Here is a 16557-nt window from a genome sequence, read left to right as displayed (position 1 = left end):
TCTAGTAAATTTGGCGGGACAAGCTCATTCCATACATGGCAGTTTATATAGAGCGATGACCCCATTTACTTCACATTGCCAAGCAGCCCTAGTAGGCTTTTTTGGGTGCTTCCAGTTGAGGAATACCACTTTTTTAGCATACAAGAACAGCAATTTGTATAGAGTACGTGTTACTATGTCAACCGGAATGTCTTCCCCCTCGATTTGTTTATACCCCTTAGGTACTGTTAGTAGTATTGATTAGGGGAATTGAAGGTGTTAAACACCTGGACCAAAGGTTACTTCAATCCCAGCCACTACACAGCCAGACTTGCTCAGTACCCACACATTCACTGGCCTGTGTTCTATAAGGGTATCTTCCACAATGGAAAACTCGTGCAAATGGTGCAGATTTTAATGCAGTTTTTAGGCAGGGGTCACACAGGGCGGATTTGCCGCGGTTCTGCCGCAGCAGATCCGCTCGCGGCAAAACCGCCTGCGGCCGCTAATCTCGGGATTAGCCAGCCATGTGGACGAGGTTTCCCCGAAACCTCGTCCACACGGGACGGCTAATCCGCTGCGGTAAATCCGGTTGAAACCGCGGCTGCAGCCGCCAGAGCAGCCGCGGTTTCAAAAGAAGCAGCATGTCTGTTTACAGTCGGTTTTTTGTTTATTTATGTTACGGCTGCGCTCTCCTCTATGGGAGAGCCGTCCGCAACGGAAAAGCATGCGGCCGGACCGCTTCAAAGCCGCCGCGGCTTAAACCGCGGCGGTTCTCCCGGCGGAAATCTCGCGTTTTTTGCTGCGGCCAAACCGCGAGATTTCCGACGAAAATCCGCCCCGTGTGAACCCAGCCTTAATGTGAATCCGCAGCAGATTTCTCCCTTTCAAATTCTGCTGTGGTTCTACATAAAAACGATGTCAAAATTTGCACCAATGGTGCGGTTTTTGACACAGATTTTCCACTGCAGAAAATGTGCACCATTTCTGCTATATCTGAATGTACCCTTAGGACGTAATGTTAAGTCTAAATGGTGGAAGGGTCAAAAGTGATGCTCCCTTTGGTCCTTACTTTTCTATTAGAAGGGTTGTCCACTGTTGGGACTCTCTGTGTTTAGCTATAACAAGTATTCGACTTGCCTGAAGCACCACCACAGGGGAAATAAGGTATTACATGTTGCATAGAAGTATAGGTGTGTTGGGTCATCCAGAGCTTGAGACTCTCTTTGTAGGCGTTCTCTGCTTCAGCTAAGTAATGTAGAGTTGGAATAAGGAATTCCAGTTTATAAACTCAGAATATCTACCTGGGTTTTCTAAACCAGGGACCTTCTTTAACTTCAGCGAAACACTTCAAGCACTGACATGACAAGCAGGGGATTACCAGATGAATGAGTGAGAACAGTTCATAATTGTTTTATTGCTTGATAAAGAGCAGGAATACAACTCTCAAAAATTGAGTTACGTTTATTTAACTATCAACAATTTCTGCTCCTGTTTCAAGGCCATGCAAAACTAAGGTCCACCCTACGGGGATTGCTAATAATACTGATGATTTGAGGAGAATCATCCTGCTGAGAAATAACTAATAAAACATGTTACTTTGTTTAAGTCAGTAAGAATGATTGATACCTGGAGGACTGTGCATTAAAGCACATGATGTAATATATACACAGCAGCAAGTAGAGCTAGAGGCCCATTTAGACACAACGATTATTGCTCAAAATTTGCTCAAAAGCCATCCTTTGAGCGATAATCATTGTGTGTAAATGTGCCCATCTTTCATTTTTCTGCCGAACGATGAATTTCAGTTCGGCATGATATCCATCGTTCAGCAGGACAGCTGATAAGATGGACCGCACGCTGTGTTCTGCCTAGGGAGCGCTGATTACATTGTTTGAGCTCACACACAATTAATTGGTATTAGTACCAAATAGTAGTTTATGCAAAAATGATTGCTCAAAAGCCATCTTTTGAGTGATCCTCTTTGTGTGCAAATGCACCTTAACTCTACCGGTAAATGGGGTAAGCTTATCAAATGTGTCAGACAGTGGCATAATGTGCTATAGAAAAACACTGCAAAAATAGTAGTGTGACAAGGCATCTCAGAATGGTTGCACCAAAATTAATATGGACTACTAAACATGACCAGTTGGGGGGTGGAGCCTCTCTCCTGTTGGTCCTCCTTCTGGCTTAACTGACATCCCACAGGCTGGGTATGTGATCACAGGTCTGTTCCAGTTACAGCGGTATTCTGCATATGCGCAGTGAAGCAAGGTGTACTGGCTTAGGCTTCATCTGCACATGAGCTAATTCTGCTAGGAAGTGGAATTTGTGAATTAAACACGTAGTATCATGAACAAATAAATGTACTGAAACACACCAATCCTTCTGTAAAGGGTTCCCACACTATTAGAAAATGGTATAACCTTGGCCTACATGCACAGAGTGGAATGTCTCCTGGAAGAGATCTCCCTTCCATATAAGTCCCCATTCACAAAACTTTCCAGAAATACCTATTTTATGTATACTTGCATAAGCACTGCCCCTGCATGTTCTATTTTCGTGTACAATTGGGAGGTATCATTGGTTATTTTGGGTATCTCTTGACAGGCATGCCCACAGACACCAAGAAACTTTTCTGGAAGGACATATGATCTTATATAGCATGAGTTATTCTGTAGTAGGCCCTGCTAAGTTTCTCAAAATCAAGGACCTTGTGAGATTCGCCTGTGAAGGACTAGTATCTTTTTGAAGGAATGTTATGAATTAAAGGTAATCTGACTTACTTGTGTGCCTTGTCTTCCACTTCCTTTTGACAGGCAGTTGCCTTGCGCAAGGATTCCTTTAGTTCTTCATTCTGATATTGGGTTTCCCGCAGTTGACGTCTCAACTCTTCATTCTGCTGCTGGGTCACCCTAAGAAGCTCTCCTCGGTTTTTTAAGGCATCATCATACAGGCTGATCGCCCTGGTGAACTGCTCCTTCAGGTTTACTTCTTGAGATAAGGACTGGTGCAAACTGAACAAACACAAAGCAAAATGTGAGCACTGAAGGAGAAACGTCCTATTTTTTTTATTATTTATCTTAATACATAAATCTTGAAAAATGTAAATGAAGTGTTCTGCTTGGTTCTTACCGAACTGGCACTGTGTATATCAGTGATGGCGGAGGTAAGACTTTTCTCGCTCGTTGTCGGCTCTTGTGCCTTATTCAAGATTGCATGTTCACATATATTATAGGCGAACCAAGTGTTTGTTGAACCACATTACCATTATTTTATTTTACATTTTACTAACAGTATACAGTATCTAAATAAGAAGTGACCAAGGCTCAAAACCGATGGCCATTAGCATTACATAATTCCTATCAGACGGCCATTCCTGTGAGTGGAATGCCGTTCATCTTTATCTGTTGTTGGGATGTCATGGCCGCTGCACCAGGAAGTAGAGAGTGGTGGTAGTGGATTGGGGAAGGTGAAGATACCTTCTTTTATGTTTTTCCAAAAGGTATACATTTCCAAAAATGTATTTTGCCTGGACAACCACTTTAAAGCTCCTGGGCCAATATAAAACCTGTAAGAGAACACCCAATATGTCACAAGTCATATAGTACTGGTTGCCTCATATGGGGCAGAGGGGACCCACAGGCTCCAGAGTACCAATATGACCACAGTCTCTGCATTCCCTATAGTTACACCCTTTTTGACATGGCTTTACAGTTATCTTTGATATTAAAAGGGTTGTACCAGAAAATACGTTTATCACCTATCCATTGGATAGGTGAAAAAAGTGGTGATCTGTGCGGGTCTCACCACTGAGATCCCCACCAATTATAAGAAGGGGGTCTTGTGTCCCCCATCTGCAGTGATATCAGATTGAATGGAGTGGTAGCCAAGCATGAATTTCAGACTCTGCGTTTATTTCAATGAGGCTCACAGAAGCCCTCGTCTATCTCTGGCAATCCATTTAAATTTCCTCTTCACGGCAAGGGGTGCGGCAAGCCTACAGGGAGAAGGGGACATGGGACATTCCCTTCTGGGATTGTTTTTGGGACCCTCACCGATCACTCTTTTTATCACCTATCCTATGGAAAGGTGATAAGTGTTTTCTGGTACAACCTCTTCAACATAATTTGCTAAAACAGTAACCACCATCTTCCCTTTAACTTTTAGGTTTTTTTCAGAGGGTGTTAACTATGAAAAAATAACTGTCTATGGCCAAGTCTGTCCACAGCATCTTCAAATCATCGGGCTGCCCTACATCTACACTTGAAATGGTGTAAACAAGTCTTACAAGCTTTTACCAGTGAATGAATACCAAAAGCATTTATACCCAACTAAAATGATACTGTAGTCATTTTTAAATACTTAAAGGGATAGGGGATAACTACTGGGACTCCATGATTCCAACACCACAGCCCCGGGGCGTCCTGATTTTGGGTAGCGGAGGACGCACATGCACATCTGCGCTCCATTCACTTCAATAGGACTGCTGGAGGCAGGCAAGTGCTAGAACTCTGCCATCTCCGGCGATTCCATTGCACATGCTTCTCCACCCTATTCCCTTCAATCGGTGGTGGATATCGAGGGGATCCTGCTGATCAGCAGATTATTCCTTATCCTGTGCATAGGGAGCAACTTGCAATAATGGGAGTACCGCTATAACTTCATGTCTGGCCCACAGCAAAAAAAAAAGATGATGATCAAGTCAAAAGGTACACAGGGGTCTCTGACCTTATTCAGTAATATTTGCCTTCTCCCCTTCCTGAATGTATTGTATCTTGTGTAAATTTTGATACATATTATTCCACTTTGTGTACATTTTATTTTCAGGTTGCAGGAATGTAAGATTTGCAGAATAGACGTGAGCAGGAAAAATGCTGGTCTGCTTCATAAGTCAATCATATTCTTAATTCTAAATTAAAGGGGACCCGACACCGCTCATGACACATCTGTTTTTAGTAAATACTTGCATTTTTTAACATTTTCTAGAAGGAGTAAAATAGGAATTGCACAATACAGAGTTATAAGAAAAGATATTCCAGGAATTGTCATTCTATGATGAATGCAAGTAGTTACTAAAGCAAACATGTCAGGACAGGTGACAGGTCCTCCTTAAAGTGGCTGTATGACATGAAAAAGTCTGCTTCTTTCAAGAAAGAGTGCCACTTTTATCCACAGGATGTATCTGGTATTGCAGCTCAGTTTACAATTCCAGAATATAAAAAGCACTCACTGCAGTATATTTTTGTTTGCACGGGAAATACTTCTTTTCGGCATACTTGGTAGCACCTATCCATGGACCAGAATAAAGGTGGACAGCACAGGTGTAACACTTCTATGTACAAAGATTCTAAGAGAACTGGTTTCAAAAAGTGACTTCCCTGAACTAGTAAGGACATAAGAGAATACCAGGGCAGCAGAAAATATATGTTTCCCCATCTTTCTCAACTATCATTACAACATAGTCCATTGTCCAAATCTGCAGGTTTAATCATAAACTGGCATCATGTTTTCATCCGCAGACTCCTCGTTGCTTAAGTGTTTCACTCCCCTCCCAAATAAAGATTATAGCACTATGCAGATTATAAATCCTGTATATTCCGTACAACAGGATGTGTTACCAAGCTTTCCGGGTGACTCATGGGATCAACATGACGAGGAAAGTCTGCCATATAAATGCATTGTTTTATTCCTAGGAGTCATTGGTAGGAATGTATTGACGTGCACTAAACTGCAAAAGGGTGCAGAAAACTAACCAGTAAAGGTCCGATGTTCTCTACCCAGTGATGAAGATTAGAGATGAGCGAACGTACTCGTCCGAGCTTGATATTCGTGCGAATATTAGGGTGTTCGGGATGCTCGTTACTCGTAACGACTACCACGCAGTGTTCTGGTTACTTTCAGTTTCCTCTCTGAGACGTTAGCGCGCTTTTCTGGCCAATTGAAAGACAGGGAAGGCATTACAACTTCCCCCTGTGACGTTCAAGCCCTATACCACCCCCCTGCTGTGAGTGGCTGGGGCGATCTGATGTCACCCGAGTATAAAAGTCGGCCCCTCCCGCGGCTCGCCACACATGCCTTGTGACTTAGCTGAGGGAAAGTACTATCGTGCTGGTGCTGCTGTAGGGAGAGCGTTAGGAGTCACTGTAGGCTTCAAGAACCCCAAAGGTCCTTCTTAGGGCCACATCTACCTGTGTGCAGGCTGCTGCTAGCAGTGTTTTTTTTTTTTTTTTCTCAAAATCGGCAGTGCAGAGCATTGCACCCGGCATTAGGGACAGAAGTGGTGCATAGGCAGGGAGAGTGTTAGGAGTGAGTGTAGCCTTCAAGAACCTCAACGGTCCTTTCTAGGGCCAAATTTAAGCGTGTGCAGTACTGTGCTGGCTGCTGTTAGCAGTGTTGCATTTTTTTTTTTCTAAAAATCATCTGTGCAGAGCATTGCACCCTCCATTGATACTACAGGGACAGAATTGTGTAGGCAGGGCCACAACACAGTTATTGTTCATTGAATATACGCAGTGGGTCCTTCCCTTTGCTAAAAAGGAAAAGAAATTATATTTGGCCTGCCTGTGTCAGTCCTAAGGTCTCCGTGTACGTGTGTGCTGCGTGGACAACGTACAAAAATCAGACGCAACCAGCTACGGTTTACTGCAGGCTTGCGCCATTGTCTTTCCTGACTGGCAAATACCTGCTCTGCTAGAGTTAATAACTCTGCTACACTAAAGTTGTGTGTCACTTTTTCAGGGCCACACTACAGTTCTAAAAGTTATTGTTCATTGAATATACGCAGTGGGTCCTTCCCTTTGCAAAAAAGGAAAAGAAATTATATTTGGCCTGCCTGTGTCAGTCCTAAGGTCTCCGTGTACGTGTGTGCTGCGTGGAGAACGTACAAAAATCAGATGCAACCAGCTACGGTTTACTGCAGGCTTGCGCCATTGTCTTTCCTGATTGGCAAATACCTGCTCTGCCAGAGTTAATAACTCTGCTACACTAAAGTTGTGTGACACTTTTTCAGGGCCACACCACAGTTATAAAAGTTATTGTTCATTGAATACACGCAGTAGGGACCTCCCTTTGCAAAAAAGCAGCGAAAAAATTATATTTGGCCTGCCTGTGTCAGTCCTAAGGTCTCCGTATACGTGTGTGCTGCGTGGAGAACGTACAAAAATCAAACGCAACCAGCTACGGTTTACTGCAGGCTTGCGCCATTGTCTTTCCTGACTGGCAAATACCTGCTCTGCCAGAGTTAATAACTCTGCTACACTAAAGTTGTGTGACACTTTTTCAGGGCCACACCACAGTTATAAAAGTTATTGTTCATTGAATATACGCAGTAGGGACCTCCCTTTGCAAAAAAGCAGCGAAAAAATTATATTTGGCCTGCCTGTGTCAGTCCTAAGGTCTCCGTGTACGTGTGTGCTGCGTGGAGAACGTACAAAAATCAAACGCAACCAGCTACGGTTTACTGCAGGCTTGCGCCATTGTCTTTCCTGACTGGCAAATACCTGCTCTGCCAGAGTTAATAACTCTGCTACACTAAAGTTGTGTGACACTTTTTCAGGGCCACACCACAGTTATAAAAGTTATTGTTCATTGAATACACGCAGTAGGGACCTCCCTTTGCAAAAAAGCAGCGAAAAAATTATATTTGGCCTGCCTGTGTCAGTCCTAAGGTCTCCGTATACGTGTGTGCTGCGTGGAGAACGTAAAATAATCAAACGCAACCAGCTACGGTTTACTGCAGGCTTGCGCCATTGTCTTTCCTGACTGGCAAATACCTGCTCTGCCAGAGTTAATAACTCTGCTACACTAAAGTTGTGTGACACTTTTTCAGGGCCACACCACAGTTATAAAAGTTATTGTTCATTGAATATACGCAGTAGGGACCTCCCTTTGCAAAAAAGCAGCGAAAAAATTATATTTGGCCTGCCTGTGTCAGTCCTAAGGTCTCCGTGTACGTGTGTGCTGCGTGGAGAACGTACAAAAATCAAACGCAACCAGCTACGGTTTACTGCAGGCTTGCGCCATTGTCTTTCCTGACTGGCAAATACCTGCTCTGCCAGAGTTAATAACTCTGCTACACTAAAGTTGTGTGACACTTTTTCAGGGCCACACCACAGTTATAAAAGTTATTGTTCATTGAATATACGCAGTAGGGACCTCCCTTTGCAAAAAAGCAGCGAAAAAATTATATTTGGCCTGCCTGTGTCAGTCCTAAGGTCTCCGTGTACGTGTGTGCTGCGTGAAGAACGTACAAAAATCAAACGCAACCAGCTACGGTTTACTGCAGGCTTGCGCCATTGTCTTTCCTGACTGGCAAATACCTGCTCTGCCAGAGTTAATAACTCTGCTACACTAAAGTTGTGTGACACTTTTTCAGGGCCACACCACAGTTATAAAAGTTATTGTTCATTGAATATACGCAGTAGGGACCTCCTTTTGCAAAAAAGCAGCGAAAAAATTATATTTGGCCTGCCTGTGTCAGTCCTAAGGTCTCCGTGTACGTGTGTGCTGCGTGGAGAATGTACAAAAATCAAACGCAACCAGCTACGGTTTACTGCAGGCTTGCGCCAATTTCTTTCCTGCCTGGGAAATCAAATCACTGGTAATACAGCATGCTAAGGGGTAGGGGTAGGCCTAGAGGATGTGGACGCGGCCGAGGACGCGGAGGGCCAAGTGAGGGTGTGGGCACAGGCCGAGCCAGTGCGGTGGCCAGGGGTAGAGGCAGGGCCAGACCGAATAATCCACCAACTGTTTCCCAAAGCGCCCCCTCGCGCCATGCCACCCTGCACAGGTCAAGGTGCTCTACGGTGTGGCAGTTTTTCACAGAGACGCCTGACGACCGACGAACAGTGGTGTGCAACCTTTGTCGCACCAAGATCAGCTGGGGAGGCACCACCAACAGCATGCGCAGGCATATGATGGCCAAGCACCCCACAAGGTGGGACGATGCCCGTTCACCGCCTCCGGTTTGCACCACTGCCTCTCCCCCTGTGCCCCAACCTGCCACTGAGATCCAACCCCCCTCTGAGGACACAGGCACTACCGTCTCCTGGCCTGCACCCACACCCTCACCTCCGCTGTCCTCGGCCCCATCCACCAATGTCTGTCAGCGCAGCGTCCAGACGTCGCTAGTGCCACAGTTTGAGCGCAAGCGCAACTACGACGCCACGCACCCGCACGCTCAAGCGTTAAACGTGCACATTGCAAAATTGATCAGCCTAAAGATGCTGCCGTATAGGCTTGTGGAAACGGAGGCTTTCAAAAGCATGATGGCGGCGGCGGCCCCGCGCTACTCGGTTCCCAGTCGCCACTACTTTTCCCGATGTGCCGTCCCAGGCCTGCACGACCACGTCTCCCACAACATTGTACACGCCCTCACCAACGCGGTTACTGCCAAGGTCCACTTAACAACGGACACGTGGACAAGCACAGGCGGGCAGGGCCACTACATCTCCCTGACGGCACATTGGGTGAATTTAGTGGAGGCTGGGACAGAGTCAGAGCCTGGGACCGCTCACGTCCTACCCACCCCCAGAATTGCGGGCCACAGCTCGGTGGTGGTATCTGCGGCGGTGTATGCTTCCTCCACTAAAGCACCTTCCTCCTCCTCCTCCTCCTCCAACGCAACCTCTGTCTCGCAATCAAGATGTGTCAGCAGCACGTCGCCAGCAGTCGGTGTCACGCGGCGTGGCAGCACAGCGGTGGGCAAGCGTCAGCAGGCTGTGCTGAAACTACTCAGCTTAGGAGAGAAGAGGCACACGGCCCACGAACTGCTGCAGGGTCTGACAGAGCAGACCGACCACTGGCTTGCGCCGCTGAGCCTCCAACCGGGCATGGTCGTGTGTGACAACGGCCGTAAGCTGGTGGCGGCTCTGCAGCTCGGCAGCCTCACGCACCTGCCATGCCTGGCCCATGTCTTTAATTTGGTGGTTCAGCGCTTTCTGAAAAGCTACCCCCACTTGTCATACCTGCTCGGAAAGGTGCGCCAGCTCTGCGCACATTTCCGCAAATCCCACACGCACGCTGCCACCCTGCGGACACTGCAACATACGTTTAATCTGCTAGTGCACCGACTGCTGTGCGACGTGCCCACACAGTGGAACTCTACGCTCCACATGTTGGCCAGACTCTATGAGCAGCGTAGAGCTATAGTGGAATACCAACTCCAACCTGCGCGGCGCAGTGGGAGTCAGCCTCCTCAATTATTTACAGAAGAGTGGCCCTGGTTGGCAGCCATCTGCCAGGTCCTTGGAAAATTTGAGGAGTCTACCCAGGTGGTGAGCGGCGATGCTGCAATCATTAGCGTCACCATTCCTCTGCTATGCATCTTGAGAAGTTCCCTGCAAAGCATAAAGGCAGACGCTTTGCGCTCGGAAACAGAGCCGGGGGAAGACAGTATGTCGCTGGATAGTCAGAGCACCCGCCTGTCTATATCTCAGCGCGTTGAGGAGGAGGAGGAGCATGAGGAGGATGAGGAGGAGGGGGAAGAGACAGCTTGGCCCACTGGTGAGGGTACACATGCTGCTGGGCTGTCATCCTTTCAGTGTGTATGGCCTGAGGAGGAGGAAGAGGAGGAGGAGGAGGATCCTGAAAGTGATCTTCCTAGTGAAGACAGCCATGTGTTGCGTACAGGTACCCTGGCACACATGGCTGACTTCATGTTAGGATGCCTTTCTCGTGACCCTCGCGTTACACGCATTCTGGCCACTACGGATTACTGGGTGTACACACTGCTCGATCCACGGTATAAGGAGAGCCTTTGCGCTCTCATTCCCGAAGAGGAAAGGGGTTCGAGAATGATGCTATACCACAAGCCGCTGGTGGACAAACTGATGGTAAACTTCCCATCCGACAGCGCTAGTGGCAGAAGGCGCAGTTCCGAGGGCCAGGTAGCAGGGGAGGCGCAGAGATCAGGCAGCATGTACAGCGCAGGCAGGGGAACATTCTCCAAGGCCTTTGCCAGCTTTATGGCTCCCCAGCAAGACTGTGTCACCGCTCCCCAGTCAAGGCTGAGTCGGCGGGAGCACTGTAAAAGGATGGTGAGGGAGTACGTAGCCGATCGCACGACCGTCCTCCGTGACGCCTCTGCCCCCTACAACTACTGGGTGTCGAAGCTGGACACGTGGCCTGAACTCGCGCTGTATGCCCTGGAGGTGCTTGCTTGTCCTGCGGCTAGCGTCTTGTCAGAGAGTGTGTTTAGTGTGGCTGGGGGAATCATCACGGATAAGCGTACCCGCCTGTCAACCGACAGTGCCGACAGGCTTACACTCATCAAGATGAACAAAGCCTGGATTTCCCCAGACTTCTCTTCTCCACCAGCGGACAGCAGCGATACGTAAGCAATACGTAGGCTGCACCCGCGGATGGAAGCTACGTTCTCTCTCACCATCCAAAACGGGGACATTTCTGCTTCATCAATCTGTGTCTAATATTCCTCCTCCTGCTCCTCCTCCTGAAACCTCACGTAATCACGCTGAACGGGCAATTTTTCTTAGGGCCACAAGGCTCACTCATCTAATTTTTCTAAACAATTTTTATATGTTTCAATGCTCTTAAAAGCGTTGAAACTTTAACTTGAACCAATTTTTCCTTAAACTGGGCTGCCTCCAGGCCTAGTTACCACTTAAGCCACATTAACCAAAGCGATTAATGGGTTTCACCTGCCCTCTTGGTTGGCCATGGCCAATTTTTTGGATGTACATTAGTACTGTTGATACAGCAATTTTTGTGGGCCCTCGCCTACAGTGTAATCAAATGAATTTTTAGCCCACCTGCATTACAGCTGACGTTACATCCGCTGTGTTGGGCAATGCAACGGGATATTTTTGTGTATCGCCGGTGGGTTCCAGGGAGCCACCCATGCTGTAGGTGCACACGGAGTTTAACCTACATCTGTTCACTTGTAAAGAACCCCAGTCTGACTGGGGCATGCAGTGAGAGCCGAAGCGCAACTGCATTAAGCACGACATTACTACCTCAGCTGTGATGGGCACTGCAATGGGATATTTTTATGTACCGCCGGTGGGTTCCAGGGAGCCACCCATGCTGTCGGTCCACAGGGACTTCACAATAGGGAGTTGTACCTGCCTGTGTCTATGAATTAAAAACCGCGGTCTGACTGGGGCATGCAGACACCTTGACAGAATGAATAGTGTGTGGCACATAGGTTCCCCATTGCTATGCCCACGTGTGCAGCTCCTGATGGCGGTGGCACAGGATTCTATTTCTCATTGCTTCTGTACAGCATTGTGGGCTATCGCCCCGCCCCTTTTAAAGAGGGTCGCTGCCTAGCCGTGCCAACCCTCTGCAGTGTGTGCCTGCGGTTCCTCCTCATGGCAGACGCACTTCTAAATAGACATGAGTGTGGCGTGGCATGAGGGCAGCTGAAGGCTGCGCAGGGACACTTTGGTGTGCGCTGTGGGGGGGAGGGGGGGCGGTTGGGCAGCATGTAAGCCAGGAGAAGTGGCAGTGGAGTGTCATGCAGGCAGTGATTGTGCTTTGTTGGAGGTAGTGTGGTGCTTAGCTAAGGTATGCATTGCTAATGAGGGCTTTTCAGAAGTAAAAGTTTTTGGGAGGGGGGGGGGCCCCACTCTTGCCGCTATTGTGGCTTAATAGTGGGACCTGTGAACTTGAGATGCAGCCCAACATGTAGCCCCTCGCCTGCCCTATCCGTTGCTGTGTCGTTCCCATCACTTTCTTGAATTGCCCAGATTTTCACACATGAAAACCTTAGCGAGCATCGGCGAAATACAAAAATGCTCGGGTCGCCCATTGACTTCAATGGGGTTCGTTACTCGAAACGAACCCTCGAGCATCGCGATAATTTCGTCCCGAGTAACGAGCACCCGAGCATTTTGGTGCTCGCTCATCTCTAATGAAGATGTATTACGGCATGGTGAATGAAAACGGTGGTCTATGGTTTATAGGGGGTTCTAAGGCAAACCGAAGAAATTGACTAGTTTCTTTCTTAGGCTATCTTTCTTAGGCCAGGATCAAATGAACAAGTTGGATTCCTGCCGTTGACCCTGCGTACCTGCTTGAACTGTATTGCGGATGACCGTGGCGGATCGCCAGGAGTCATGCGCAGTACCGTTTTTTTTTCTCTTCTTTGTTTGTATTTCCCGCACCGCTGCATAGTGATGACGCGGCTACCCCCAGCCCATTCACAATGTTAATTGCATATGGGCTGTGGGTCGGGCGCCTCCATTTGACTTCAATGGAGGCCGTCCACGGCAAAATACAGCATGCTGTGATTTTTCTTCCGTTCGCGAAATGTGTAATTCATATCTGTGAGTGTAAAGAAAAAAAACGAAACGACATGCCTTTCAATGCCAGAATTTTGCCACAGATCCTCAGCACGGACGGCAATCGCGGATTCCGAAATTAGAATCCGTTCATGTAAGACCCCCCTTAATGTTTGGATATTCCTGTAGCTCTGAAAAAGCAGTGAGCCTACTTAGGCGGTTACATAAGCATTTCACTAATATACACCTAGTATTAAAACTGTTGTTATAAACTTCATGGGAAATCAAATCCCCTGCAACTTCCCTGCTGGTTTGTTAGCAGACGCCTGTTAGCCCATAGGCAGAATGCAGACTGCTGTAAAGAATATCCTGACAACAATATAAAGAAGGGGTCGGAAGAGATTTTCCTGTCTAATGTTTAACATGGTTATTACAAAAAAATAATGTAAAAACATCTGTGTCAGAGGTTCCGTTCGTAGTCTCCATCGCAGATTGGCACTTCTAATTTTACTGTTTTTTTACTCCTAGGGTGGAACTGAACATAAGAAATATTTAGCGTCAGTGTGAACAAGCCCTAGTTCTGTTTTATTCTAGTGTTACCGGCTTGTCCCCAGTCCCTTTTATTACCCGTAGTGATTTGCCATCAATGAGATCCAGTATAACCCCATTTGGCGCCATGATGAGTACCACCACTGTGGGAATGGTATGTTTATTGCAATTTGGTTTATTTTCAAGTTCAATGCAGTTTAACCCCTTAGTGACGGCCCTATCGTAAAACTACGTCCTGCTGTTGCAGGACGTGTATGGAGGGAGGTAGCAGCGCTATGTCCCTCCATACAGCGCGGGCATCAGCTGTTTATTACAGCTGACACCCGCGGGCAATAGCTGCGCTCGGCCGTTCGGGGCTATTAACCCTTTAAATGCCACTGTCAATTCTGACAGCGGCATTTAAATCCCCCGAACGCTGTTCGGGGGTCCCGCACGGCCCCCTCGGGGGGAGATCGGGGGAGCCGTGCAGGTGTTATGGCTGCCTTAGCAGACTGCCTATCAAGCCATCCACACAGGGTGGCTTGAAAGACTGCCTGTAAAAAAGCAGTATGACGTAATGCTATAGCATTACGTCATACTGCAAGAGCGATCAAAGCATCGCATGTTAAAGTCCCCAAGGGGGACTTCTAAGTAATGTAAAAAAAAAATCAATAAAGTTTTTTTAATTGTTAAAAAAAAAAAGTTATAAAAGTTTAAATCACCCCCCTTTTGCCATATCCATTATTAAAAAATCAAAATCATAAAATAAAATATGTATTTGATATCGCCACGTCCGTAAAAGTCCGATCTATCAAAGTAGTGCTTTATTTTTCCCGCACGGTGAACGTCGTCTGAAAAAAAAAATAAAGAACACCAGAAATACACTTTTTTAGTTACCCTGTCTCCCAGAAAAAACGCAATAAAAAGCGATCAAAAAGTTGTATGTATTCCAAATTGATACTATCGGAAACTTCAGGACATCCCGCAAAAAATGAGCCCTTGCTCAACTACGTCGACGAAAAAATAAAAAAGGTATTGCGCGCACAAAATGACCGCAGAAAATAATTGAAAAAAATTAAATATCTTAAAAAAAAAAAATAAAAGTACTACAGCAAAAAAAATACTATACAAGTTTGGTATCGTAGCAATCGTACTGACCCATAGAATAAAAATATCAGGCCGTTTTTGTTGCAATTTGTGTGCTGTAGAAACAGGACGCACCGAAAGATGGTGGAATGTCGTTTTTTTTCCATTTCTCTCCGCTAAGAATTTTTAGAAGGTTATTCAGTAAATTATATGGTACAATAAATAGTGCCATTGAAAAATACAACTCATCCCGCAAAAAACAAGCTCACATACAGCGACGTCGATGGATAAATTAAGGATCTACGATTTTTTAAAAGGGAGTAGGAAAAAACAAAAATGGAAAAAAGCAAAAAAGCTCCGTCACTAAGGGGTTAAATGTATTTGTTGGAAAACCACATTAAAAAAACACAAGACTAAAAATGTGAAGGGAATGTCCGCTTCATTATCGTTTGCAACAGTACAGCATATGAATGTCCTAGTGGGAAGCCCCTTGCTTCGGACCTCGTCTTTCAGCTAGACCGCAGTCTTCAGTAAGACATATTGGAGGCAAATCTGTTTATTGCTAATTACTAGTAGACAGTGAAGTAATGTCCCTAGGTCTCCCACTGCAGGACCCAGGTTCTAGTTGTTCTACACAAGAGGACCACTACCACTAATTAATGGGTGAGAAGGTTCTCTTCTGTCCATGATATTTTTTCCTTGTGACCGCCATCTGTTCTTATCACAACTAGTTGGCACTAAACATTCAGTTTTTAATGTATCAATACAAGCTCCCTTTTAGGTGAATGGAGTTTTAGGAGTGCAACAGTGGTTTTGGCACACTTCTTTGCACTCTTGCTGTAAGAACATGCATTATATGGATAGCCCACTGCTTGGTGTAGTGCAAAGCTTCAGCTCATTGCATGTTCCCTGCTTGATAACTGCTCCCGGGAGTTCCCGCCAGAGAGAACATTGGAGATATCCTCTCCATGCTTCTTTAATGATCCCAAGACCATGATGGTTTTTATAGCCAACAACCAATTTTATACTTTTTCTATTTAAGCACATTATCTGCCAAGGCTGAGGCAAATTTTCTCTCATTCCTGTGCTGGAAATAGTACTAACAACTTATTTGAGAGCCATGCAATGGTGGCAATACAGGACAGACAAAACTTGGTGCAGCCTGCAAATTAAGTCCTGCTATACCAACCCAGCACCCTAACATTCTTAATTGCTAACATTACCAGCAGCCATGATGATATGAAGTTAACACTTGGTGGTACTACACTACACACGGACAGCATTATATTTGGCATTTGCTTTATCTTCATTGTACACAGGAAATATTACGCACATACACATGGATAATATGTTTCCTGCAGCAAGCCTTAATATTTTTGCCCAGGTCTATGCTTTGTGATATGCTGGCACCTACAAAATGTTATGTAAGAGTTTTTGGTTTTTAGATGATTTTCCCAACATAACATAGCAAATGTCACGAAATAGTGCAGTATGAGCAGAGGGTCCTGTGTAATCTCTCCTTATCAGTCCCTGATTCTAGGACATGAGTGGGCGTCCATAAATCTGATTACCTTATCACTGACTGGAGCAAACAAAACCAAGTCCAAAGTATCATTTCTAGCTTAAAAACAACCTTAATTTTTAGGCATGTGGTTTACTGAGAGAAATCGTTTATTTCCAATGTGATCTTTTCTTCTACTCGGCTTAGAGCTTAAGAGCC

General features: G+C 46.0%; 1 protein-coding gene across 2 annotated transcripts in view; it reads right to left on the bottom strand.

Annotated features, from left to right (window-relative positions):
* MIPOL1 (mirror-image polydactyly 1) overlaps positions 1–16557 on the bottom strand; it is a 314859-nt gene that overhangs the window by 25675 nt on the left and 272627 nt on the right. For both annotated transcript variants that reach the window (XM_066608446.1, XM_066608447.1), the window contains one exon: positions 2766–2996. In XM_066608446.1, coding sequence (XP_066464543.1) covers positions 2766–2996 — 231 coding nt within the window. The remainder of the gene's footprint in view (positions 1–2765; positions 2997–16557) is intronic.

This window comes from Eleutherodactylus coqui, chromosome 6 (assembly GCF_035609145.1).
Source record: "Eleutherodactylus coqui strain aEleCoq1 chromosome 6, aEleCoq1.hap1, whole genome shotgun sequence".
Taxonomy (NCBI): Eukaryota; Metazoa; Chordata; class Amphibia; order Anura; family Eleutherodactylidae; genus Eleutherodactylus; species Eleutherodactylus coqui.
Note: the sequence above shows the minus strand (reverse complement) of the source record. Positions and strands in the feature narration are given on the sequence as shown.